Source organism: Gymnoscopelus braueri (assembly GCF_963280865.1).
Source record: "Gymnoscopelus braueri genome assembly, chromosome: 2".
In the NCBI taxonomy this organism is placed as follows: Eukaryota; Metazoa; Chordata; class Actinopteri; order Myctophiformes; family Myctophidae; genus Gymnoscopelus; species Gymnoscopelus braueri.
In genome coordinates this window covers 38915119-38942427 of record NC_137604.1, presented here as the reverse complement: position 1 = coordinate 38942427, position 27309 = coordinate 38915119, and the positions used below count along the sequence as shown (strand labels likewise).

The following is a 27309-nucleotide window of genomic DNA, read 5'->3' as shown; positions in this document are numbered from 1 at the left end:
TTATTTAATGTCAATCATTAGCGTCTTGTCTCGGTCTCGCGCATATATCACGGGAGCCTTTCACGTTTTCGTGAGACGTTTGGAATAAAAACAAATGTATGTATTGGGTCGGGATCACATCGTGGTGAAATATCTTGTAATCAGTGAATCCCTGTCGCCGAGCAATCAATCGTGCGAGAATCGCACAAATTTAGCCCGATTTCAAGAGAAACTCGTGCAATGTGAAATGCTTAATGATCTGTTCACTCGCCGACCATTTCAAATATCGTACAGTGTGTAGAGGTCTTCAGGTCTTAATGAGTTAACTGGTTGAGCTACCAGGCTCCACAGCAGTGCATCTTTAGGGGTGATCCATCCAGTGAATGTCAATCAGTATTAGAGCAGCTCATTTAATGATTAACTACAGTTGCCAAATAGCAAGACGCTTTCTAAAGATATACTGTAGTCAGTACAAGGGACAGATTATGTAGAAACAAATGCTTCTGTGTGTTGCAGTTCATATTGCTCAAAAAAGAATGCAGCTGTATTCCGTATAAAGAACAAAGTTGATGAGAGGTGGGACCTGGTCATAATTTAATAGAGTACGTGTTTATTCATCACATATAATGGACAAAACAATCTTACACACATATACTGTACATTCTATATATATATATATTTCTTTCATAATTTTAAACATAAAACATTTATCTGTGAATAAATCATTTGAGAAGGATAACACCCTGCTAACAATTTAAACTCAGCAACACTGTTGGTGACAATACAATAAAGTGCTCAGCACCATTGACCGTAGTCTACATTATTAGGATAATGATCATGTAAGTCAAAGCAGACACAATATTAGTCGTCCTACACTTTGTTTTGGTTATTTAGCTGATGCGATATCCAGGGCAGATTACATTCTGTAGAATAAGCAATAATTGCATTGCATATAAGCAATCAATAATATAAGCATAAGCATAGAGGCAACCCATAGTAAAGTGAAACCTTTTAATTCTTAATGATTGGGCGTATTGAGTCTCTTAACTGATCATATGAAAGAAGTGCCAGGAGTCGGAACAGAATGTTGATTATAGAAATAAATAGAATAAAGATAAAGGCATATTGTAGAAAATAGCTGATCAATATTTGGGGAGGATTTCAAGTGGGGAGGGTGATGTAATTTCCTGAGATGATTTAGCAGCATGCAGGGAACTATTTGAATGCCCCATAGCCTAAAGGTCACAGGTTTGATCTCTATAACCAGTGCTTTCCATAAACAGCCATATGTTCTGTCAAACAACTTACCTGCTCAGTCTTTGACTAAATGCTCAGAATGTCAAAGACATAAAAAGGTAAATAATTACTAGTGCAAGATTAACTTCAATGCAGGATGTGCAACCAGTGTGAAATGTTTCAACCTTCTTACAGTCGTGATCCTGTTTCCAACAATATATTAATTAATTAATGACTGATAATGACACTTCAAGTAATTTGGTGTTTTTCCTTGAAAAAGGCTGACAGTTGCTTTTACAATCATCTTATTCCATTGGAGAAGTGTTGTAATTACAAATAATGTAAGGAAATACATGAAGAAATACTTTCATAATTCATTCATAATGCACTTAGAGTGAATGTAACAGCACACTACAGAAAAGGGCAATTCAGTTGTCAACACAGTACTTTTACATTAAGGACTGATGTACAGGTTGGTATAGCTGCAATAAGGGCATTATAAAGTGTTCCACAGTGAACACGCAACTTCATCAAGTAATCAGGTACATTCCAGTCTCCTCTAGAAATGACAAAGGGAAATCTTCAAAATGTGCTTGAACAAGGGATCTTAACCCCCATCAACTGCAACAATCAAGCTGCACAGTGGCCAACAGTGTTCAGTCAACATTGTCTGGATATGGTTTTGGGCACAGTTATTCCACTCGCTCTTCATGCGTAGGACATCTTGCCAAGGTAGTTGGCAGGGACGTAGCCTTTCTGTCCATTAGCCTCAGCTAGCCACCACTCTTTGTTTCCTCCCAGGTCATTGAACTGCAGGATACGGACATGTTGGCACTCCTGTAGTGTCAACTCCTGCTCACAGCGGGCTTGAAAGGCATACACGGCATAAAACTAAAAAGGAAGAAATGGAGACAAAATACACATTGATTAGGCGTTCCTTTTTAAAGCAAAAACATATATATTTTAGTGTGTCAAAATCTGAATCTGTGTATTGGTCAAGTATGTTCACTGACATGCTAACCACCAACTCAATGGCCTTGTGGTTAGAGTGCTCTTCCTAAGGCTGGGAGGTTGGGGTTCAATTCCTGGTCGAGTCCTACCAAATACTATAAAGATGGTACCCAATGCCTCCCTGCTTGGCGCTCAGCATCAAGGGTTAGATTGGGGGTAAGTCCCTGTCCAGGAGGACCGGAGGTGTATTTCAATCAAGCCACCTCACACTACAGAAACAGGAGATAGGTTCCTAACCTATGGGCCACATGGAAGCTACTTACCTTACTTATGTTCATATACAAGGAATTTTACTTAGTGTATTGCTCTCGGACAAAGTAAAACAAGTGTGTAGAATATAGTGTATAGTAGGTTTAGGGTAGATGTAACAAGAGGACATGCAAGGTTATAAAAACGAATAGTGTAAAACTATAAAGAGATTTGAACCAAATCGTTAAAACAACAAAAGGGTTATAAACCCATCTCTATCCAAATAAAATAAAATACACAAGAGGAATGAGAGAATATGCTTTGAATTGGTTTATATATTCTAAATGGCATCAGAACATACCACGGTGGAAAACGTTCATGAAAACCTAAATTTGAACATAAAATGTTCACATTAAAACATTCCATTCCCCTTATGCAGGGGTGTAGTGGAGGGGGGCGTGGGGGAGCGGCGCTCCCTCACTTCTCTAACTGCTGAAAGATATATTTTTACATTTTTATGAATTTAATAAAATTCATAAAAAGGTGCGCTCTCCCTGCACTTCCAAAATTAGCTTCCCTTATGCACACTGGAGGATCTACTCATCCACACTATCTATTATTTGAACAAGTAGTGCGATATGATAGTAATGCGTTCTCAATTTTATCCACAAGATGACACTGTTTATCAGTTTTCCACTGGGAGCTCAACAGCCAGGACCCTATCAATTCCCCGCTTCATAGTGCAACAAGTTACTGAACCTCATCGACATGACACAAATAACAACGTGACATTATAGCAAACGCGCCCCCCTCCCCCCCCCCCCCCTGCCCATACAGCCAACCGACACAAACACATAGTCCACCCTCGGTGCTGAGGAGTCCAGCCTGAGTGACAGTCCTGCCATCGTATAAATGTTATTCACTCCATATAATCTCTATGCAAGGTGGGGGGAGATACTATAAACCTATCAGCGGTGCCACCCCAGCATTCCGATGCGAGCTAACGGAGCTTCTAATCATCCGCTCCATAAAACAGCACACTTCAGTTTTTATGGCTCCTGTGCAATAACAGTCCTCATACTTTATAGCTAGACACCCCCAACCCAGCTCTGCCCTTCAATGAGGAGGCATTTATTGGCATCTGAAAAGCCTGTGAAAAGTTACATTGCTTAGTCGACGCTTTATTGTGATTACTGGATTTGTGCATGCGTGTCTGTGTGTGTGTGTGTGTGTGTGTGTGTGTGTGTGTGTGGGTGTGGTTGTGGGTGTGGGTGTGGGTGGGGTGGGGGTGGGGGGTTTGTGGTCACTGTAATTGAAATCCGCACTGTCTCTACAGTATATTTCTCAGTCTTGACCATGCATGGTCTTGACCTAGCTTGAGTTTAAAAGTTTACTTTATTGTGATTACACTCATGCATGCGTGCGTGCGTGCGTGCGTGCGTGCGTGCGTGCGTGCGAGTGAGTGAACTGATGTGCAGCCTTTCTGCACCTGCATATTTTGCTGATATTGGAGAGGTTGCTGAGTGACAAAATGTGTCTTCTATTTGACCTAGACTCTTCTCAAGCTGTACACCAAACAGATGGACAGCATTTTGTTTGACCCATCTCAACCCCTCCACAGTCATTTCAATCACACACAGACAGACAGACAGACAGACAGACAGACAGACAGACAGACAGACAGACAGACAGACAGACAGACAGACAGACAGACAGACAGACAGACAGACAGACAGACAGACAGACAGACAGACAGACAGACAGACAGACAGACAGACAGACAGACAGACAGACAGACAGACAGACAGACAGACAGACAGACAGACAGACAGACACACACACACACACACACACACACACACACACACACACACACACACACACACACACACACACACACAATTATCAACATACACACCTGCTGATCATCTGAGTCCAGAATGTCCTCCAGTGTGTCTGGTGGGCTCTCCAGTTCCCCTTGTAGTCCATAAAGGGTTGAGCAGCTGTCAGTGGTGTGAAGATTGAAACTACGCAAGCTGCTGCTGCCACTGCCCGACACGAACAGGCTGAGGTTGTCAAAGTCCTCGTCCAACATGGCAGTCTGCTGCTGCTGCTGCTCCTGCTGTTGTAGCTCAGAGGCTGCCTGCCCGACCCGACTCAAGTCCCTCAGCGGGTTGTACTGCTTCAGGAACGTGGAGTAAACATAGCCCTGTTCACCTACAAAAACCATGAGGTTAGAGAAGGGTTTTTCTGAAGGTCTGAAGATTCTAGTCTGGATTTTCAGGGCATGGCTGGTTAAATCTGCCAGGTAAACTGAGTGAGAAATGCTATGTTTTTGCATTTCGAACTTGGACCTTAAGGCCAGACCGCACCAATGCAACTCCTTGTAACTGCCATTGGGGATAATGGTTGCAAGTAGTTGCATGTTGCAAGGAGTTGCAAGGAGTTGCATTGGTGTGGACTGGCCTTTAGATTGAAGAGGGCTTTCAACAAAACTTTTTACTGTTTTAGCTAATAATAAAAAATCAGGTATATTCTATAACATTTATTGAATATGGTTAAAACTAAAACAAACATGTCTAAAAAATAAAACAATTTTAGGAAAAATTGTTGAGGTTTTTATGTACAGTGGCTGAGGTTGTCAATGGAAAGTGATATGTAGTGACAGTGACACTGGTATGGTTCTTTAAACATTGTGTCAGATCTGGCTTGGAAGAATGAATGGCCATTGTCTGCTAATGATAAACGTGGATTCTATCAGCAGCAATCATATTGAAAGTTCAAAGACACGAGCATTTGATTCACGGAGTGACAACCTCATTAATAATGTTGATACTGGCTGAACGATAAACAACTTCTTCTCAGGAATGCTTGTAATCCCAGTATATGAAACAAGTGAGACCGCACTTCATATATACACACACACACGCACACGCGCACACACGCACACACGCACGCACACACGTACACACGTACACACGTACACACGTACACACGCACACACGCACACACACACACGCACACGCGCACACACGCACGCACGCACGCACACACGTACACACGTACACACGCACACACAAACACACACACACACACACACACACACACACACTTGTGCGAAAACAGAAAGTTGTTATTGCTGCATCTCTCCCGTCCTTATTTCTGACTGCCCCAGGGGAGATACTTTGTACTCTAAGTAATATTGCGTGCAGAGGTTTGTTCCAAATAAGGCATCACGATCTCCAGCGCTGCTGCGAGACACACAGGGACCTAGAGAGCAACATGGAAACTAGCAATGGAGTCAGTGCCTGTTGTGAAGCCGTCTCCAGGGACACAAGACAGAAAGGCACAGCGGGGAGAACGACCGTGACACTGCAAGAGCCTCTGGGGATTTCTCTCTCCCTCTCTCTCCCTCTCTCCCTTTCTTTCTCTCTCTCTCTCTCTCTCGTTGGTTGACATGTCATGAAGCAAAGTTTGTGTGTCTACACACAGCCTCAGTCAGCGTCTTTGCAGGTCTATTTCACGTTGTAGAATTTTCTAAAGGTGACCTCTGCCTTGCCTTACCCGCTGATGATGTACAAGTGTGATAGTTTCTTCAATCTGTATATCACACACACACACACACACACACACACACACACATACACACACACACACACACACACACACACACACACACACACGCACGCACACACACACACACACACACACTGACCTCCAGTGTGGACCAGCCAACGACTGCTGCTTCCCAAGGGGTCTGTGTCTTCCAGCAGGGCCACGAGTTCTCCCTCCAGCACACTGAGGTCTTGCTCCTGGCAACCATTACACTTTCTCTTCAGCAGGTAGAGGCGACTGGGAGGATACTCTGCCAGCAGCCAGGCTCTCTGCTCCTCCGTCTGGTGCTGTACCTCTGGTAACTGGGGGGGTTGGCGATAAGGGGGATGAGGTTAGTACAGCATGGAGTGAATATGGTTGTAGTGGAGCATGCTGTGAGATGTCTGTAGGCTTTTAGTTACCAGCACAGAGAGGGCAAAAGGTATAATGTGAGGGATGACAAGATGTCCATAAAAGAGGAAGAGGTGGTAATAGGGCAGTAATAGCTTTTCATTCCGAAACTACAGTATACGCAAGGTAGATATCCATTTAGGGAAATCCCTTGCAAAAAGAATGCTGGTAAATAATTCCATAACACAGATTAATCAAGTGTAGAGAATATAGAGCAATTGTTTTGTTTTGCTTAGTTCAAATGCTGGATATTTGGATATTTCATAAAGAGAGAAGAAGAATTATGACCAAAAAGATGTCATAACATATCCAGGTCCAGGCATTCAAGGTATGTTTGAAAAATATGAAAGGCCTTTAATTCAACGGGCTGAAGACATGGAAAAATACAAAATATGTTGGCTTGCGCTTACTTCAGAGTGTGCTAGATATTTCATGTCAGAACTCTTGGAAGTATTCAAAATAAGATGGTGTTGGTTGGTGTGTGGGGGCTTGTGAATATATATGCATATGCTTGGTTATCATATCGACATGAGAGATCATTCAAAGATAGGGAGACGAGAAGGAGAAGCGGAGGTGAAAGGTAACAAAGCCCCTTGGGGTTTGAAGGGGTGGGGGGTGGCAGAAAGTCAGATCTGTTCACGTGTGTGTACTCAATCAAACACAAATGTGTAAACACACACGCATGCAGATATCAGCCTCAGGGGAGCTGATACCTGGTGCGGCCTACTTAATCACGACCCAGAGCTCTTCACAGTGATTGCGGCATGCCTGCGATAAGATCCCCAACATTGTGCTATAACTGAGTTAAAATTGGTTTGATTAAATATGAGAAGAGCCAAAGGCCTTGGACAGACCGTGGGGGTTATGTTCTCACCTGTCGGCCTATAGATTTCCACTGATTAAAGCTACAATCCAGGAGAGTATGTTAATACAGTTAGAAGGGATAGTTCCGGTCCTTTGCTCACTATCGATTCAATTCACATGGACAACATCTAGTTTTCAATTATATGAAGTTTGTTTACAGTATTTGGGACTTTCAATGCTGTTATACAGTAGGAGACAGAAATTGCCTTGTTAGCGCAGGCAGTAGGGGACTACTTTCGTGCAGAAAAGATTCTCGCTTTAATTTAAATATCTATTATGTGTTTTTGTAAAATAAATAAGCCATGCGTGGTTTACAGTGATTTTAGAACGCTTAAGGGGGTTTTGCTGTCTAAAATCTCTGTAAACTACAGCCTCTGGGGCTTACTGCTTTATTAACTAGCACAGTTGCAGTGGTTGGAGGTGGTCTCCTTACACTTCCATTGAGAAATGTCAACCTTGTTGTCCGGTAGGACACCGACTGGTTGATAATGTGAATAACTATTTATTATATTATATAGCAGCACATTGGATTGGACACTGGATGTGGGAATATGGTCAATAGAGACGCTATTTGGTATTCGAGTCTTGTATTTTAATTTATCTATTGTGGTTTGTGGAACATTCACTCTGAGCATCAACCAAGCGTACCGTTAATTTCTTGTCTCGTTGTCTCTCGAAGCTAACTTTGCGTTCCATGAGTTGTTTCTGTGCGTTTTCCTTGACAAAAGCCAGGTTGTTCAGCTCCTCCATGATGCTGCTCTGGACCTCACTAATGTTTGACAATGGAGCCTAGGCAAGCAAAGATCAAACAAAATATTTCAGTCAAAAATAGCAAATGACAGAGTGAATGTCATTCAAGTTCAAGAAAGGAAACTTTATTGTCATTCAAACTATACACAAGACTTAACACAGCGAAATTATGTTATGTTACAGTACAGTACATTAATTGTACTAGACCGGCGCCCCTTGGTCACCGAATATATATATATATATATATATATATATATATATATATATATATATATATATATATATATATATATATATATATATATATATATATATATATAAAAAATCACACCCTGTGTGAAGTGGGCGGTGTCTTGCTAGCTAATCACAATACTGAATGGAGTCAACCAATCATGTACAAAAAATAAATACATTTATTGAAACACTCTTTATGATGGAAGAAACCATAACTTTAAAAAAACAAATTTATGTTTTTTTTAAAGTTATGGTTTCTTATATAGGGCTATGCACATGTGTCATGTGACACTGGCCAATCACAGTCCTGAATAGACTGTGATTGGCCAATCACGGTGCAGGGTTAGGCGGGGTACATTTTTGGCCAATCACAGCGCAGGATTTGTTGTACAAATATCCAAACCTCACTTATAGGGGCGGTTTCACCGCCCAAAAATCACACCCTGTGTGAAGTGGGCGGTGTCACTGTCTTGCTAGCTAATCACAATACTGAATGGAGTCAACCAATCATGTACAAAAAATAAATACATTTATTGAAACACTCTTTATGATGGAAGAAACCATAACTTAAAAAAAACAAATGTATGGTTTTTTTAAAGTTATGGTTTCTTATATAGGGCTATGCACATGTGTCATGTGACACTGGCCAATCACAGTCCTGAATAGACTGTGATTGGCCAATCACGGTGCAGGGTTAGGCAGGGTACATTTTTGGCCAATCACAGCGCAGGATTTGTTGTACAAATATCCAAACCTCACTTATAGGGGCGGTTTCACCGCCCAAAAATCACACCCAGTGTGAAGTGGGCGGTGTGGTCATCACAGTGGTCATCATAGTGATGGAAGCTCACTTCCCAAAAAAAAATTATTTTTGGAAGTGCATAATCCTATTTATAGGTTATTAATGTCATCATGTGTCTCGCTAGCCAATCACAGTGCTGAATAGAGTCAGCCAATAGAGTCAGCCAATCACAGTACAGGAAAGTGGGCCAAGTGGGCCAATCACAGTGCAGGAAACTAATACTAATGAGGTGTCCCAACCCCACTTATAGGGGCGGTTACACCGCCCAAAAAATCACACCAGTGTGAAGTGGGCGGTGTGGTCATCACAGTGATGGAAGCTCACTTTTTAAAAAAATGATTTTTTTGAAGTGCATAGCCCTATTTATAGGTTATTAATGTCATCATGTGTCTCGCTAGCCAATCACAGTGCTGAATAGAGTCAGCCAATAGAGTCAGCCAATCACAGTACAGCTAGGGGTGTACTAATGAGCCAATCACAGTACAGAGAATGAGGTGTCCCAACCCCACTTATAGGGGCGGCTACACCGCCCAAAAATATTCAACCAAATAATGAAAAGTATTAAAAAGCACTTCTGACAAAACCAGCTAACTCCATTGGATCCTCAAACTTTCTGCTAAACCAGCTAAGTCCACCAAAGGGGGGTGGAGTTAGCTGGTTTTGCTGACTCCAGGCTCCACCCCCTTTTGACCTCCAACCTCATTGTGAGCTTGGAGGTCCATTTAGCTGTTCTTATTAATTATGAACAAAACCTCCTAACTCCACTTTTTGTTTAGTTTTTGTCATTTCCTGAAAAATTTACATTTTGGAGTTAGCTGGTTTCTGCCGGACAGCAGAGATATATATATTGAATGTGTAGGCCTTGTGTCACTGTCCAGCGACTATCCTTTTTTTAAATGATTTATTCTAACATAATGAGTCCTTACCGGTAGCTGCTGTATGGAAGGAGCGCGCTGCAACATAGATTCCGTCAGGCCTCTGAGGAGACCCACCAAAAATATCACACAGTTGGTCAGGATGGTGTAAGCAGCCATGTTGAACCTCTGCAACTCCTCCACCAGCTGGGCATTAAGAGCCTCATAGTCCCTCCTGGCTAGACCGGGAGGGACTTCTGACACCGGCGAGGGAGACGAGGACCGAGAGGAAGTGCCGGTAGAGGAAGCAGGGGATGAGGAGACAGAGGAGGAAGAGGAGGAGTTGAAGGAGGACGATCGCGCCAGGCGGCTGCAGTGGTCCAGCAGCTTGTCGTAGCGTTTCTGGATGAGCTTCTGTGGGGCGCTGAACATGCCATGTAGGGAGGTGAGCGGGGCGAGCACCAAGCGCTCCATCCTCTCTTTCTGTGGAGGCCAAGCCGCCGAGGTGTCATGGAGAGTAGAATAAATGTATATGTCACAAGCAGTGGTGGAAAAAGTACTAAAATGTTTTACTTAAGTAAAAGTATCAATACTGCAGTGTAGAAATACTCTGCTACAAGTAAAAGTCTGGTAATCAAAATTTACTTGAGTAAAAGTACAAAAGTATTGGCATGAAATTATACTTAAAATACTAAAAGTAAAAGGACTCATCATGCAGAATGTCCCATTTCACATGTATAAAAATCTTTTGAAAATAGCAGATCTACAAGCTCACGGAGCTTGTAGGTCGGCTATTTTCAAATAGCTGAAATGTATATAGGGCTGAAGTGGGTAATGTGTGTTTTGTAATAATAATCTAAATCTGCAAAGTAACTAGTAAAGCTATCAAATAATTGTAGTGGAGTAAAAGTACAATATTTGCCTCTGAGATGTAATGGAGTAGAAGTAAAAGTATTGAAAATAGAAAATACTCCAATAAAGTAAAAAAATCCTCAGTAATTGAGTCAATGTACTTAGTTACTTTACACCACTGGTCACAAGCACTGATAATAGATAAGATTGATCAACATTGATATCGTTTAATTAAGTTCATGAACCTAATTACAGGACAAGTCTCATTCTGAGTGAGGTAGAAGAATTGATCTCTGTAACAGCGATGTAGACAGTAAAATACAAAAACTAATGCATGGAACACCTTGCCCAATGTCACCTGTCTGATTAGGTTATTGCACAATTTGCACTATGTCCAACTTCCTTAGTTAGTACTGTAGTAGATAGACAATATCATGATACATAAAACAGCCTGCAGTAAATCTAAATGGTATCAGGAAATTAAGAAAATAGGGCTTCAATTAATGTTTTTCACACCACCAGTCCTGTCGTTCTCCTACAGAGAACTTACAAATTATGCTAATGACAATTTGAACAGTGTCAAAGGCCCCATAATGAACTCTGTTTGATACTACAGGGCTCTATGTCTTTCTTTCTTGTTCCCCTGAGTACAGGTGAAATTGTTTCTGAGGATGGCCCATTTGATTTCATTCTAAGAGCTATTAAAGATCATTAAAGAGTGCACCAGGCTTTGCAGCTCTTCTGAACCTCAGAAAAGAGGAGCCAGGCAGAATCCTTATTCTGCCTAGTTATCTACTGTAAGTATTAGAAACAGAGCCATCTACCCTGTAAAGGAGGGCAGGAAGAGTGGGATGAAGAAGGAAGGATTATGTACTAAGGGGATTACTAGGATAGGGCTGCATGATTATGGCAAAAACTGTAATGCCAATCATTTTACTGGATCCTACGATCAAAGATTATTTGTCATGGTTATTAGTCTAAATGATTTTGGTCCTAATTATTTTATTACACTTTATGCATCCTATATCAAAGTCTTGACAGTGGGTGCTGTAGATAAAATCAAACCAGCCATGGCCATGGGTACTTACAAAGTGCTGATATGGATCATTGCTGTGCAATAAGCCATTGGTGTAAATTTTTTGGGGATCCTTAATGATGTTCTCCAGGTCTTGATTATCTTGGATGGCTACAGACACCATCTCCTGCACAAAGGATGAGACAAGAACCAAAGAGCAACATTCATGAAAACAGTGGAACTTGTAAGTTTGATCTCATGTGTTGAGTTTGTGGTTAGAAGTGGAGGGATGGTTGGTTTTCCAGGAGAGGAGACATGGCCAGGGCCTTTTACACTCTTTCTGGGAAAAGAAGACCACGTGATACATTTATCCCATGTATGTTCCACAGTGACTGACCTGGGTGTGTTGTAGGTAACAGTTGATGTTCTTGAACAGCAGTCTCACAGCTTTCTCCAGACTCCGGAAGAATTTCTCCTCCTTATCAAACGCTTCGTCCCTCACCTAACAGAAACAAGGGTCAACGTTTAACTTATTGCTCCATTCACTCCACTGTGCTAAGAAATACAGACCTTTCCAGCAGCACTTGAAAGTGATTTGATCCCAAATCCTGGGCCTTTTTATAAATACTAGTTGCCTTCAAATCCAGCCCTATATTGCGCTCATCAGAGAAATGGTCACAGTATGGCAATTTGAAGTGTTAAACACTGCTGTAGTGCCCCATATGTGTGCAATTTATTTTGCCAATTAAGGATAGGCTCAATGTAGCCTGACAGCACGTTGTGGGTTTGCGTCCCGATCCCGACAGCCTTTGCTGCGTGTCACTCCCCATCTCTCTCTCTCCCCATTTCCTGTCAGCCTACTGTGCTATCAATAAAGGCATAGAAGCCCCAAAAAAAGTCTTTAAAAAAAAAAAAAAAGTTTGGTGAGGATTGGAGCAACAATGTGCCTGTGGCCGCCGGGGGCTCCTGGTGTGACTATTCTCATGTTCGACCCCTAAACAGCGTTTGTGCCTAGTTTGGTGTGAATTGGAGCTACGGTGGGCCCTGACGTGGCCCCTGGGGGCAGACCGTAGCCCCTGGTGGGACTATTGTCATGGCAGGCCTCTGAACAGTGTTTGTTCCTATTTTGGTGCTAATTGGAGCTACGGTGTGCCTGTGGCTCCTGGAGGCCCCTGACGTGGCCCCTGGTGGGACTATTGTCATGGCAAGCCCCTGAACAGTGTTTGTGCCAAATTTGGTGCGGATTGGATCAACGGTGGGCCTGTGGCCCCCAGGGGCCCCTAACGTGTTCCCTGGGGCCTAAAATTTGGCCCATTGGAATGAGTATTGTGATGGCAGACCCCTTAACAGTGTGCCTAGTTTGGTGCAGATCGGAGCAACGGTGTGCCTTGCAGGTCTGGATGTTAATTATACGTTTCTGACCGCAGTCCACGGTCCACCCACCCTCTAGGCAATTTTAATATAGGATTACATTTACATTTGAGATATTTGCTGAACTGCCGCCCCAACTATCCAATAGGGGCGGCTTGTGGTTCAGGAGGTAGAGTGGCCATCTGTTCCCTCTCTTTGTAGCAGGACACTGAACGCCTAACTGCTCCCATAGAGCAGGTTGATGACTTGCATGGTTTGTGAATGGGTGAATGTAACAGGCTTTGGATAAAGACCATTTACCAAATTATAGGTATTTAGACAAAGCCAATATCTTACAAATAGCAAAAAGTTCAAGGGATGTTGTAGCCCTAGTCCAAGTTATTTCCAACATATCTCTCTAACTACAGTAAATGAGGGTTGTACTGGAACCAGTGTATTTTACCTGTTCAACACCAGTGAGCATCTTGAGGAATCCTGTAAACCTGTCACCCTTCTTTCGGATGGAGTGGATGTTGAACTTGTTCAGTTTGCCCCTTAATGTGCCCTCGTCATCTGACCTCTTGTACTTCATGACTGGGAAATGGAACCAAGATTGAAAAAATAAAACATTTGGTGTGAAATGAATAGGATAAGACTAGACCGGTGCGGCCTGCTCGGCAACGATGCAAGTTAGGAATGCATGTCACACCCAGTTATGCGATCCCATTGTCAGAGTACCCATTGTACGCCTGCCTTGTTGTTAATAACGACAGTGAAATATGTATCACATAATAGCTAACACGAATAGCTATTCATTAGGCTAGATAATGTTTGCAAGCTAGTTAGTTACATAATGTAAACAGACAGGCTGCCCAGCCATGATGATAAGTGTGTATGAGGGGAGAGCTGTCAAGCATAGTGATGGGAGCGTGGTTTGCATACGGGTAAGCCTATATTTTCCTTCTGAATAACATAGGCTACATGCTGCAGTTCCAGCCTAAAGATCTGTTTAAGTACTGTCGTGGAATTCTGGATCAATCAGTGACTTGATGAGGCAATAGGAGTCGAGACAATATTCTAGGTGGTGATGGTTATGCTTTAATGTACATGACATCATGGGCAGAACTACAGTACCCACCAATCTGCTATCAACCTGTGTGTTTGATGTAGTTCTCACCTAAGTCTTTCCGTCTTTTGAGCTCATTAATGTTGACATTGATGATCTTGGCAGCAGTGAAGGCCTCCTGTAGAGGCCGGTTGTCAGGGTGGTCATCAGGTGTGGCCTGCCACAGTTCCCCTAACAGCAGCGGGTACTTCATGACCCTCTGGACTGGCTTGATGATAAGAGACCCCATGTCCAGCAGGTTGGACTTCCCTCTGGACAGTAAGTACGGTTACAAAATGACCATACAACTTCATACAGGGAACAGAAGTTAACATGAATTGTTATAAATAAACAATTAACTTAAATTGTTATATTTTATGGAACATAAATTATACAAAACAGATAAGCCAAAACAAAGGCATAAGCTGAACAAAACAATAAAAAAGTCAACGGTATATGCATGTGATCTTAGAGAGTTAGAAAAGAGAAAATGCAATACACCTCAAAAGCACAAAACTCAAAGGTATTAGTAGTATGTGACATGATATCATATACTTACTCTTGGTCATATATTTTCCTGCAAGACAACACAAAAGACATACAATAAAGGGTTAAAGGGACACTAGATACAGTACACTGGCATCTTTAAGCAGAGGATAAATTACGAGTTTGGTATAATATGAAAAAGTATGAAAGAGATAACTGCACTTACTTAAGTGCTAAAACACACGTGATGAACTGTTCTTTTATCTCGTCCTCTTTCTGATAGGATTTGAGTGACTGGTTGGCGTCATCATGATGGTAGCAATAAATCTTATACACATCCTCCAGAGCAGCCTTAAACTGAATGAAAATGTCTCCTTGAAACAAAAAGTTAAACTTTATGTTACTTTACTGATACAACTATTGTTTCGCCACTTGATATAGTGAATGAATGGGAGTCGTAATATTTGTGGCTACCTATGAGTACTGCTTCTGGGTCAGGTTCTGCAGTGGCCTGCTGCAGCCTGTGGAGCAGAGCTGCAGAGACCTCACACACTGTCTCTATGTTGGTGAAGAGACGGTCAACATCCACCACCTTACAGGAGGAAATACTATTGTAAAATACATGCAACTTAAATGCTCAAAAACTTTCAACCTTTTTAAATTACTGCTTTTCTTGTACTGTTTTTTTCCCCATGTTTTATGGTCAAAGGATGTGACTACTAGGATTTATAAATCCTGACTAATAATAAACCGCCAATGCTACTAAACACTGAAAATGATATCCAACTTTGAATAAAACTTAGATAGCAGGAGATTTTTCAGACTCACTGTTTCGCTCTCAATTTCATTCATGCAAGACCAATTGTACCTGTATTTCTCTGAGGGGTTTGACCACCTCTCTGATGCACAGCTCCATGTCTGTGAGGAAATCCCTCTCTGTTTGCACCAGCTCCTCGATGACCTTTGACCTACGGGTCATCTTCCTCCGCCGAATTTCGACGGGCTCCAGAGCCGGTGAAGAGGGGGAAGACAAATCGTGGGGTGCCATTTTCTCTGGGGGGGGGGGGGGGGAGAGATGAAATGTAAGGATTTTTTGCTCATTTGTTTTATGGCAACCTACCCCAGTAGATAAGGTTCTCTACTCTATAAGGAGTAAGACTGAGGGACTGTGCACACCAAGAACGATAATCATAACTGTAAATATGTCATTTTAATGTCAATGAAAGGGGGGAACAATATTGTTGGGATCACTTTCAGAGCAGTTTGATGATTAAATGTAACGATTTGAGACAACATGATATGTCAAAACAATCGATTGAATTTACAAGCCGTCATATCCATTACACATCTTGTTCAACACATCACATCAACAACGTGTTGTTTACATAACATTATTGTTCATCAGTGTGGATTCTCTATAGATCAAAATCAAATTCTTGGTGTGGACAGCCCTCTACGACTAACCAAGAAATCTACGAGTGAGGTTATCGCCGTTCATTGACAATCCATAAATTGTAGAACATGAGGCTTTTCTGCAACGCTGATGTGCAATCTTCCATTTAACTTGCAGATTTCATAATGGGCTTTGGCATGAGGTTAGTACCCATAGAGAGATTGGCAGGCATCATGGCCTGAGGCACCCCTCTCAGAAGCAATGATTATTATTATTATTCATTTTTTTACATTTATTTCACATGTTATGCTTTATTTTCAGAAATGTCAGTGTAGACTAGAGAGACAGTAACCAAGGAAAGAGAGAGGAGGAGGAGAAGAGAAAAGACGGGGGTTGAAATTGAACCAGTGTGCTCGTACTGATGGAGCATATGGTCTGTGCACTGACTGGCTGAGACACCAAGCACCCTGGATCAATGATTATTGATTTATTTATTTTAATAACTTGGTCCTAATTAGAAAATGTTTTGTTTTGGCATCTCAAGTGTCCACACAGAGTGCACAGACGCTGCTTTAATATACTGCTTTGTTGAATAGTGGTTTATTGGAAAAGAAAACATTTAGTAAATGTGGATTAAGCTAACTTTCTCCCAGTAGCACAAATGCTGTTTACCACTAGTATTAAAGGGCAAAGACAGTTAACCTATTTTCATTCCAAAATGTTACCATACATTCACATATTAAAACCAAACCGCACACATTTCGCAGCATTTCGTCAATTTAACACATATGCATAACAGTTAGTTAGAACACACACTGGCCCCGTGGCTGCCCATGTTCAAGAAAACATATTACATTTTCTGCCAGATAGGCCGCCTGAACACTTCCAAGCAGCCGCATTGGTATTTCACAGTTATCTAATTGTTTTTGACTCAGCGCCAGCAGGCCTCACTTAATATGCTAGTCAGGTTCTCTCCTCCGTTTTTATTATTTATATTATTTTTTTATCGCCCCACAGCCTAATCAGTCTCACCGGCTGCTCTGCACTTTGCATGGCAGGTGAGACGAGACGAGGCGAGGCAGCAGCACGACCACAGTGTGTCGAGGAGAAGGACTGGGGGTGCTTCCTAATCTTCTTCAACACATCACTACTTCCTCTCGGGGGAGAAGGGGGGGAGAGAGAGGAGAGGTTGGAGAGAGAGAGAGAGAGAGAGTGTGTGTGTGTGTGTGTGTGTGTGTGTGTGTGTGTGTGTGTGTGTGTGTGTGTGTGTGTGTGTGTGTGTGTGTGTGTGTGTGTGTGTGTGTGTGTGTGTGTGTGTGTGTGTGTGTGTGTGTGTGTGTGTGTGTGTGTGTGTGTGTGTGTGTGTGTGTGTGCGTGTGTGTGTGTGTGTGTGTGTGTGTGTGTGTGTGTGTGTGTGTGTGTGTGTGCGTGCGTGCCCTTGTGTGCGTGCCCTTGCGTGCCTGTATACACACAGGTATCTTTACTTGAGCATGCAACAGTGTCTGCTTGTGTGTCCTTGCATAGTAAGTGCATAGTTATTGTGTGTCAGGTCACACCCCAAACCAATCCACCACAACCACACAAATGCACGCACGCACGCACCCATGCACACACACACCACCAGTCATCTCCCAGCTGTAGCAGATGGAATGGCCATGCACACTGTAGCATTACATCACCTCAACGATTAGTTCCGTAACCTGACACTGGCTTCGTGGCATTCTCTCTTCCTCTCCGTCCATTCTCTCTCTCTCTCTCTCTCTCTCTCTCTCTCTCTCTCTCTCTGTCTCTCTCTCACACACACACACACACACACACACACACACACACACACACACACACACACACACACACACACACACACACACACACACACACACACACACACACACACACACACACACACACACACACACACACACACACACACACACACACACACACACACGACTCAATCAAATACACTAGTATCCACTAGCCCGGACTCTATCAATCTCAACTCGCCTGTTTTTGCATAGATGTATACACTTTCTAAATTCAGTGCAGGCAATAGCCCTATTTACAACCTCTTTAAAGACACATTTGTGATAAGAGGGTTTTTCTGCTCCATCACATATATCATATCATATATTTTTTATTTACAATATTTAGATAAGAGAGTGTAGAGAGACCGGAAACTGAGGGCAGAGAGACACAAGACAAGACACAAGTCTAATTCGAACCTGGGTCCTCGGAACACACAAGGAGCATGTCAGTCAGTGCACTATAACTGATTGAGCTGAAGGCACCCCAACCACATAGAATCAAAACATTTTGCCGGTATATACTGGCACTGTAGTGAAAACATGGTAATAATCATTCTCACCTTTGCCTTCATATCACCTCCTTGACTGAAATTATTAACCAAATATGGCATAAAAATGCATCTTATTGTTCAATATTGTGTCAGGAAGTATCATATAAATACATGTCTTTTCATTGGTAAAGAAACCCTTGAGCTGAAGTGAAAACCTCCACCCGTGAGAAGAGTCTTAACCTGTTAACAATCCTGTATAATTTGCAAAAAAAAAGCAGAGCTATTCACAGAATATCACACTTGTGATATTTTTAACAGGAATATTTTCTGGGCACTAACCCTCATACTAACCCATTGTGTTCACTAGTACTACTGTATGTTGTTGATCTAGGAAATTAAGCATATTTTATAGAGTTCCACTTGTCAAATCTGGTTCTATAAGACCATCAGCTGAAGGTCTAAAAGGTTGGAAATTAATGAAGTAGGATCACCATTTTAGTGCAGTGCTATCACAATATGATAACTGATCACATCTCAGTGACGGACAGAACCACTCTGTGGGTGTCTAAGCTCTCCTGTTTGCTGTCATTATGTGTGGTGTTGTGTGGTGTGGTTGTCAGTGCAGGAGTTCCCATGAAAGTGGATACAGGCCCTTTCACTGTTCAGACCATTGAAAGGGATCTAACGGAAGGACCCAGAAATACAAGGCCTGACATATCATGTATCCACACCAGGACAAATGACACGCCAAACCATGCATGCCCTCTCCGCTAAGAGCACGATAGGATTTTATCATTGAGAATATTCCTAATGTAAAGTATGCTATCGTTCATTATGAATATTCTACAATGATTTTAATCAGGTAATAGACACACGTGACGTGTACATGTATTGTTTTGAGTTTGAGTTGTCCTATTCAATTTGCCATATTTATAGCCTTCACCTATAACTGATAAAACAATAACTGAACTTAATAAACAAGAACATAATGCATATATGGGTGGGAGCTTGCACGCACGCACGCACTCACACACACACACACACACACACACACACACACACACACACACACACACACACACACACACACACACACACACACACACACACACACACACACACACACACACACACACACACACACACACACCATAAGTAAGCCTCGGCTTCAGCCTACACCTTTTCGGTACCCGAATTTTGTTTTACTACTACGTACTACCATCCAATTATGAAGAGTAAATCCATAAGTCATCCATAAGGCTAAACCCATACCCAATTAATACTTTGGTCAATGTACTGTAGCATCACATTATTTATATATAATGTTGGGATACAGTGAGGAGCAGAAATGACATCAGCATCAGACGTTGCTGTCCGGTAAGTGGACATAACGTCTGGTTGCCATGACGTCTCTCCGGTCAACCAACCTGTTTGACAGACAGATGAGAACTCTGTGTTCAGCAGCAACTCATGTTTCCTCTTTCAGTGAAGTCATCAGTATGTCAATATTTGCCATTGTAATACACCAGTAAATATGTAATGCTGCATGGGGAGTGAGGGTAAAGTCCTTCAAAGCCGGGCGGTGGTAGAGGGGTGGTGGGCGGGGGAGGTAATGGTTTACTGAAAACAACCCTGTGTGTTTAGTCAAGCCATAATGCAGGTTGCTGGCTGACTTGAGTTAAGAGAGAGATTTTTTTGTTAAAAGGTTAAAGCCCCTATATTCTGATAGTATTCATTGCTACAGAGTGTATGTTCAGTAACAGAGGCCTCCCTGTCTCTCCAGCTCTTTAATTAACCCATTAAGACCTGGAACTGTGTCATTTTTAGATTTGAGCTAAAAAGCATTATTTTACACTTTTGGCTATTCAAAAATAGCAGATCTACAAGCTCATAGCGCGGCACCGAGTGCCGCGCTACGAGCTTGTAGATCTGCTATTTTTGAAAAATCGTGAAAATGTGTGCAAATCTTTGAATATATATATTTTTAAAGCGAAAATTTTTTACTCAAATCGTTGCTTCTGGGGGGTCCCTGGAACAAGATATTTTGACTGGGGTCTGCGGCCAAATACATATCATTTTGGGGGTCCTTGACATGAAAAAGATTGAGCACCACTGATATAGAAACATAAGTTTTTCAGAAAACTGTTGGGATTTAGGAGACATGTAGAATCGGCTTCAGGTCTCAATGGGTTAACAGACAGTACATTTTCACTTGGGTTGAACATTTTCAGCCAATCAGGGAAGAGTACCCATTCAATTTCATATTGTTCCAGTTACAATTGTCTGCTCATTTCTTAGTGCCATGCACTTTCACCAATTTTCACTTGTTTAATCTGTATTCTGTGCAAGTTCTCTCTCCTGATTGGATAGAATAGGTATCCCGACCTGAAAATGCATTTTCTGTTTACTAAAGATATGGAGAGACTCCAGTTACTGAACAAACACTCTATAGACTATAGCAATGAGTAATGTCAGAATATTCAACACTTATTTTAACAAAAGAATATCCCTTACTCTACCTTAATTACCACTAATGAAGCATTCTAAAATATGTGGCCGTATTGTTCATAGAAGAAAAGGGCAGGGAGGTGACAAGGATGTCTACATACTGCAGTTAATCTGCTGTAGGGTTACTTCCTTTCCGACAGTGATGTGAGCTGGTTTCCCTGAAGCACAGCATTCCTAGTTACTGACAGTGCAAAACTAAATGTGACAGGTATGTCCAGTTTTTCAGAAATATTGGCCTCTGTCACTCACACGTTGTCAGCAAATGTGATGGAAGAATGAACCGTGTGGGATAATGAAGCGCGTTAGAAAGGGAAGTGGTTCCCCTTTTACGACATAACCCATTCTAAAATGTTGACTTAATATTCATTCAGTTTTCTTTTTCAAATCAGGCAACAATTTTCCATTTTGGTATGCGAACAACCAAACCCCCTTGAAACTAGTTGACGAATTCAGAGGGTTGGTAATTAAAGACCATTTACGTAATCCCTCACGGTATATTACTCGCTGTAGGGCTTGTTTACTAGCTGGGCTGGAGCTCAGGTCTACACGGTTTGCATATGTGACCTCATCCCTGTGGGAATATCTGCTGTTCAACACATAGCAACACAACAGGTGCCCAGCATCCAGCAACAGTAGAAGTAGTGTGTGCGTGCGTGCGTGCGTGCGTGCGTGCGTGCGTGCGTGCGTGCGTGCGTGCGTGCGTGTGTGTGTATGTATATTACTATACAGTACAGTATGTATGAAATAGCTCTCTGAATGTTTTGCCCTCGAGAGTCGCATTCTGATTTGGAATCTATGTTTTTTTTTAAATACTTCATATTCATTGCGGAACATAAAAAAGACACACTGATGCACATGCTGACCCGGGCCTCTAAAATGATGTTAGCCAGCGAATTGTTGAGGACAGCAAGTATACATTAACATTCAATAGTAAGTTCTATTCTATCATTTGCCTAGTTTGAGTTTTTTGTTTATGAAACCCCTTATATTTCTAACCATTGAATGTTACTGGCAATCCTCAGCCATTCACCTGTTAAATAAGTAACATTATTATAGCGGTTGCAAAGAGCTGACTTATTAAAGTGAGAACTGAGTGAGTCCTCAGGGATGCAATGGGCCGATTTGACTCAGATGTACAGTATGTATAGATATACAGTAGTTACCATAGCTGTAACTCCACAGGGAAGTTATTAACAGGAGGGTTGTACCTTTAAGTTTAGCGCTGTACTCAGTCTTGTCCGACTGACTCCTCCTCACCAGTGTCCCCAGGTTGAAGTCACCCTTGTCCTCATCCACGATGGTGTCCGTCTTCCTCCTCTCCAGGTAGCGCAGAAACACTGGCCTGTGCCTCCTCTTTATCACTTTATCCTTCTCTTTCTCATTTCCTCCGGCCACCTCCTTGGAATCCATGGTGAGGGTTGCTCTCTGACTGTCCCTTGTTCCGTCGGACAGACAAGGCAATGAGGAAAAAAGAGGGAAAGAAGAGAGAGAGAGAGAGAGAGAGAGAGAGAGAGAGACAGGGAGGAGAGGGAAAGAGAGAGAGAATGGCTGGGAAGTTCAACAGGTGCACTGTTCGCAGTAGAAAGTGACTGTGCTAGTTCTGCACAGGTACGCTAGCTCCTCCCTTTACCTGAATCCACCTGTCACAGGAGAGCTGTGAGACCACTCCCCCCTCTCCAGTATAACGATACAGTATGCCTTATCTCTATTAACACTGTTGCAGCGACAGACAGAGAGGGACAGGGAGAGAAAAAAGAGAAAGGCAGAGACAAACACAGACAGAGAGAGACAGGGAGAGAAAAAGAGACAGACTATCATCTCACTAATGTTCTCAAGAGGCATCATACAAAAATAAGGTGAAGTGTGTGAGGCCTACAGTATGAATTCATTTGTAGTGTGCCGAAAGGTTAACAAGGAAAAACATTTACATATTTGGTTTGTGTGGAGTGTGGATGCCACCTGGTAATAACAACGTTTTAATATTTACTGAATGATGAATGAGTTCAGAATTTCATAAAATCGTAATAATACAGCACTATAAATAATCAGTGGGATCAAAAACTGAAACCCTCATCAAATGACATGTGTATGTTTTTATCTACAAAGCCCTGCTTAATAAGTTACCATTTTATTTATCTTCCCTGTTGGACTGGACATTGGCCTGCATTGCACATGCTCACAGGGCTAGCTTGTACTCTATTTTCCTAAAAATTAACTCTGAACTCTATAGGAAGGACAGTTGTTTTGCTTCACACAACTGCGATGAATTGCAAAATACTGAATACTGAGACAATTTCAGCGCTTGGTTATTATTTGTATTTTTTTTACCCCTGGTGATTTTAGGGCAACTGTAGGATATTCCTCTGTCAGCAATATATTACAAGCAACCAACAGAGGTCAGATCTGGTAAAACAGGTAGTTTCATCAACACCAAGGTGAGACAATGACTTCTGGTCAGGGCAACAAGATACTTGCATTCTTCCCCAGGAACAATGAATGGATGCATTTTCCTCCCTGCTGTAGCACAGCTCATAAGGACTCATATTGAGTTTCCAGATCACTTATGTGGAATGTGTTCATAGAGCACCTGTTCTGTTCGGCTGCCATTCTGCCCAATTCATACAAAACAGCAATGGATGGACCACCACCAGGTTTTCACACTTGAACTCCAAACTCTCCAAATGTGTTAACAATCATCAACAGGATACAGTATATTTGGTAAATTAAACACAAACGTACTTGATTAATAAATAATGGCTTATTACCTTTAAGTACGAATGCTACCTTTTAAGGACTGCACAACCATACATTTTCAAAATAATAAAATAAGTAAATTGTTTTTCTCCCTCATGTGCTTACAGCTGGGGTCCGCTCATAATTCCGACATCCCATTATTCAGACCATAAGTTAGTGTGAGGTTAGGGTTAGGGATAGGGTTAGTTATAATGGGGCCAGTGTGGTGAAGTGAATTGTTATGCCTCAGGTGAGCTTGTGTCACAGATAACTGCACGTGTGGAAGTTCCGGCTTTGCAGCTCAAAGAGAGAAGTGTGCTCTGTCTACAATGAGTTTACACCAATGACAATGGTGTCATACAAATGAGAAACAAAGTAATGATTCAAATGATTAAAGATTGTTTCCTGTATAAGTGTAAGGGCTAAAGTGAGATCAGGATGTTTTCAAATGGTGTGAGTGAATTCACTGACTGTGAAATACTGTAGAACAACATAGACATAAGATATGTGAATATTTACTGTTTTAAAATACCTATGACCTAATCATTGCATGATGTCACATATACAAACATAGTTTTTTTAAAGGGACAGAAAAGTGTCAATAGACACAATTACGTAATGTGACACACCTCAGCAGTGTCAACAGCTGAGGGCCATATAGAGAGTTACTGTACGTATATAAACACAGAGTTATCTCTGGAACATGCCCTGTGGTACCTCATTCTTTGGCTGTGGGCCAGAGAACAATTCAACTAAAACAGTTAAGGACACAACTGTTTTGTTTGGAAAGATAACATTACTGACATTTAACTGTTTGTTTACATGTTAGGGGTCCACTGTGCTAAAACATCACTGTTCTTTATTTCACATTATTTATCATCGGGTCGTACCCAAGCAACACACCGGGATCTTGCAAGCAAAAGCAAGACACATAGGACAGTCTACTCTCCCCCTTCACCCGTAGTAGGGGAGGGAGTTGCAATAGCCAAGCCTGGAGATAACTGAAGCCCGGAAAAGGAGCTGGACAGACTCCTTGGTGAGGAAGGGTCTGATCGTTCAGATGTTATAAAGTTGAAACCTACAAGATGGAGTGATTGCTGCAATGTGGGCCTTGAAGGACAGCTGACAATCCAGGACAATACACAGGCTCTTGGCAGTTGAAAGAATAATAATAATAGCTCAAATTTATATAGCGCTTTTCTAAGTACCCAAAGTCGCTTTACATAAGGAAAGGAAGGAACCAACTTTGATAAGATTTTTTTTTTAACAATAAAGACATAAGTGCTAGATTAAAAACAATACAAAGTTAAGCATGGTTTGGGGAGACATCCTAACTAGACATCAACTGGGAACGGCTATCCTGAAGAGATGTGTTTTGAGTGTGGTTTTGAAGGAAGTGAGGGAGGGGGCGTCTTTAATGTGGTTGGGGAGTGCGTTCCGGAGGGAGGGTGCAACAGCAGAAAAAGCCCTGTCCCCCCAGGTGCGGTACTTGGCCTTGCGGACCTCCAGGAGGTTGGCTTCACTAAAGAAAGAATTAAGCCACCAGGGAGTTACTGTATGGATGGAAATGGAAAGATCCTGCAAAGGACAGGAATTACCTGGGAAGAAGAGAAGCTCAGTCTTGTCTGCATTGAGCTTCAGCTGCTGGGTTAGACATCCACCGTGAGACGTCAGCCAGGGATGTAGAGATGAACTCTTCAACCTGTGTGGCAGAGGGAGGGAAGGAGAGAAGCAGTTGAGGTACATAACATCAGCACAGTGATAGGAGAACTTGGGTGCAGAGATGACAGAGCCAAGAGATTTTCTATAGGGGGGGAAAAGGATGGGGCCAAGTACAGACCCTGGCGGACCCCAGTCAAGAGGGTATGGGGGGATGAAAGCAAACCATTCCAAGACACTTGGTCGGTCCGACCAGTCAGGTGGACCGTGGGAGGAGAACTACTTGAGTGCCGTGATGTTAAGGTCAGAATGGGTGTCCAGGAGAAGCTGATGGTTCACTCAAATGCTAAAAATAGGACTAGAACAGGGGTTTTCAAGTTACTAACTCAATGTGAACCAGGGACCACCACCCTGATTAAGAATCAACTAGGGGACCACTGTTGTGTTGGGGGGTGATATGGGATAAGATTAGTGTTTTTGGTAACACTTGCTATGCATGCCATGTCTATAATGCATTATTATCCGCTTATAGCACTGTATGATTATAGCTATACGAACTAAAATACGCATGAGCCTTTATAAGACTGTTTCTCAAGTTTTTTATTGTATATTATTGTTTATCTTTAAATGTCTTGATGAATTGAATTCACAGTACCTTAATGGAAACAAGCCCTGGTGGCTTATCTGGGTTATCCTTTTAGCATTCTTTTGTATAAATCTGTGCCACCGTGCCTTTTTATTTTGCAAACTGTTAAAAAAGTATTCAATCAAAAAATCAAAACAGAGCGTTTTTGAGTGATTGAGTGTTTATGAGAATGTCTGTTACTTTGTCCAGCCTTCTATACTAAACTCCTATTAACTGATATACTGATTGAACTTATGTATGAGTGAGCAGACACACCCTATTACATGGGCACTTTTCCTAATAATGATAACTAAGGCAATCCGGTACACTTCCCCTTCTCCTCCCTTTTCTGTGGAAGTTCTTGACTTCCCAGTAACTGCTGTCAACTACATCGACGCGTCATCTTAGGTCACCAGGTCATTGAGTGAACTGTTTCTCATGACATGATTACGGGTGGTCCATGTCTGTCTCTTCTTGGCTATTATAGTGGAGTCTCGTGTCTCATGACATTTTCTGGCTCGAACCTTGCCCTGTATATATTCTTCAGGTATGCCAGCATGAAAATACTACTGTCACAGAGATACGTAGTTATAAAAGGTAAAATACATTTTGCTTTTACTGTCAGCTCTGGGAACTCTGCCTGACAACTCATCCAGAAGGGACTGTGAAGTTCTTCACTTTCCTACATTACTGAAAGCATGATCAGGGACCACATGCAATACCGCCACGGACCACCAGTGGTCCACGGACCACCAGTGGTCCACGGACTACCAGTTGAAAACCCCTGCAGAGTGGGAGGCAGCCTGTGCAGTGCTGAGTGCTACTGTAATTTTCTGAAAAATAACTAATTTTCCTGTTAACATCATGCATCGCATTGCATCATGCAACAAAATATAAATTAAACTTTAATATCAGATATAGCACAAGACCAAATTCAATGGACAAAGCAGATAGCAGACAGTCTTATCTATAGAATTTCACACAAACACAAGAACACAATTCAGAGTCCAATATGGCATGGACATTTCTCTGCCTCTTCTATTAAGGGGGGATTGGGATGAAACCAGCACATTCAGATGGAACATACAAACACAAACATGCACGCATGCATACATTCTAATCTACAGTCTTTTCCTAATACACAGAAACGTAGACATACATTGAGCATATTAACAGTAATTACATGATTATCATAGCATAATATGCAAAGGGCAGGTCCAAGGTCCTATACCCGTTCTCGAGTTTTACCTGTAGGATTTCCATCTGGAGTCTCATCTCCAGGACACCATTGGGATCCCTCTGGACATCCCTCACCTACAGTATTCAGTAGGACTGCTCCTCCTTGTGGTCCCATTTCCGTTAC

General features: G+C 42.0%; 1 protein-coding gene across 2 annotated transcripts; it reads right to left on the bottom strand.

Moving 5' to 3' along the window:
- Positions 1–578: 578 nt before the first annotated feature.
- On the bottom strand, positions 579–27309 carry arhgef38 (Rho guanine nucleotide exchange factor (GEF) 38). 2 transcript variants are annotated; one of them, XM_080455780.1, is made up of 16 exons: positions 27195–27309; positions 25261–25364; positions 22138–22364; positions 15601–15785; positions 15207–15324; positions 14959–15106; positions 14806–14823; positions 14319–14518; positions 13605–13735; positions 12189–12293; positions 11865–11978; positions 9997–10407; positions 7933–8073; positions 6131–6332; positions 4334–4632; positions 579–2106 (listed from the first exon to the last, which is right to left on the bottom strand). In XM_080455780.1, exons 3-16 carry the CDS (start codon positions 22337–22339, stop codon positions 1924–1926), a joined length of 2457 nt encoding a protein of 818 aa, XP_080311906.1. In that variant the 5' UTR covers positions 22340–22364; positions 25261–25364; positions 27195–27309; the 3' UTR covers positions 579–1923. The 2 variants fall into 2 exon arrangements, with proteins under 2 accessions (XP_080311906.1, XP_080311905.1); XM_080455779.1 differs by lacking the exons at positions 25261–25364; positions 27195–27309 and having other exon boundaries at positions 22138–22572.

What these genes read in the sequence shown, in the direction of transcription:
- arhgef38 (XM_080455780.1), bottom strand. Translation starts at nt 22,339, where the DNA reads ATGGATTCCAAGGAGGTGGCCGGAGGAAATGAGAAAGAGAAGGATAAA. An exon ending in CAAAAGACGGAAAGACTTAG is followed by an intron (nt 13,736 to 14,318) that starts GTGAGAACTACA and finishes TCCATTTCCCAG; the next exon opens with TCATGAAGTACAAGAGGTCA. An exon ending in ATGATCCATATCAGCACTTT is followed by an intron (nt 10,408 to 11,864) that starts GTAAGTACCCAT and finishes TGGCCTCCACAG; the next exon opens with AAAGAGAGGATGGAGCGCTT.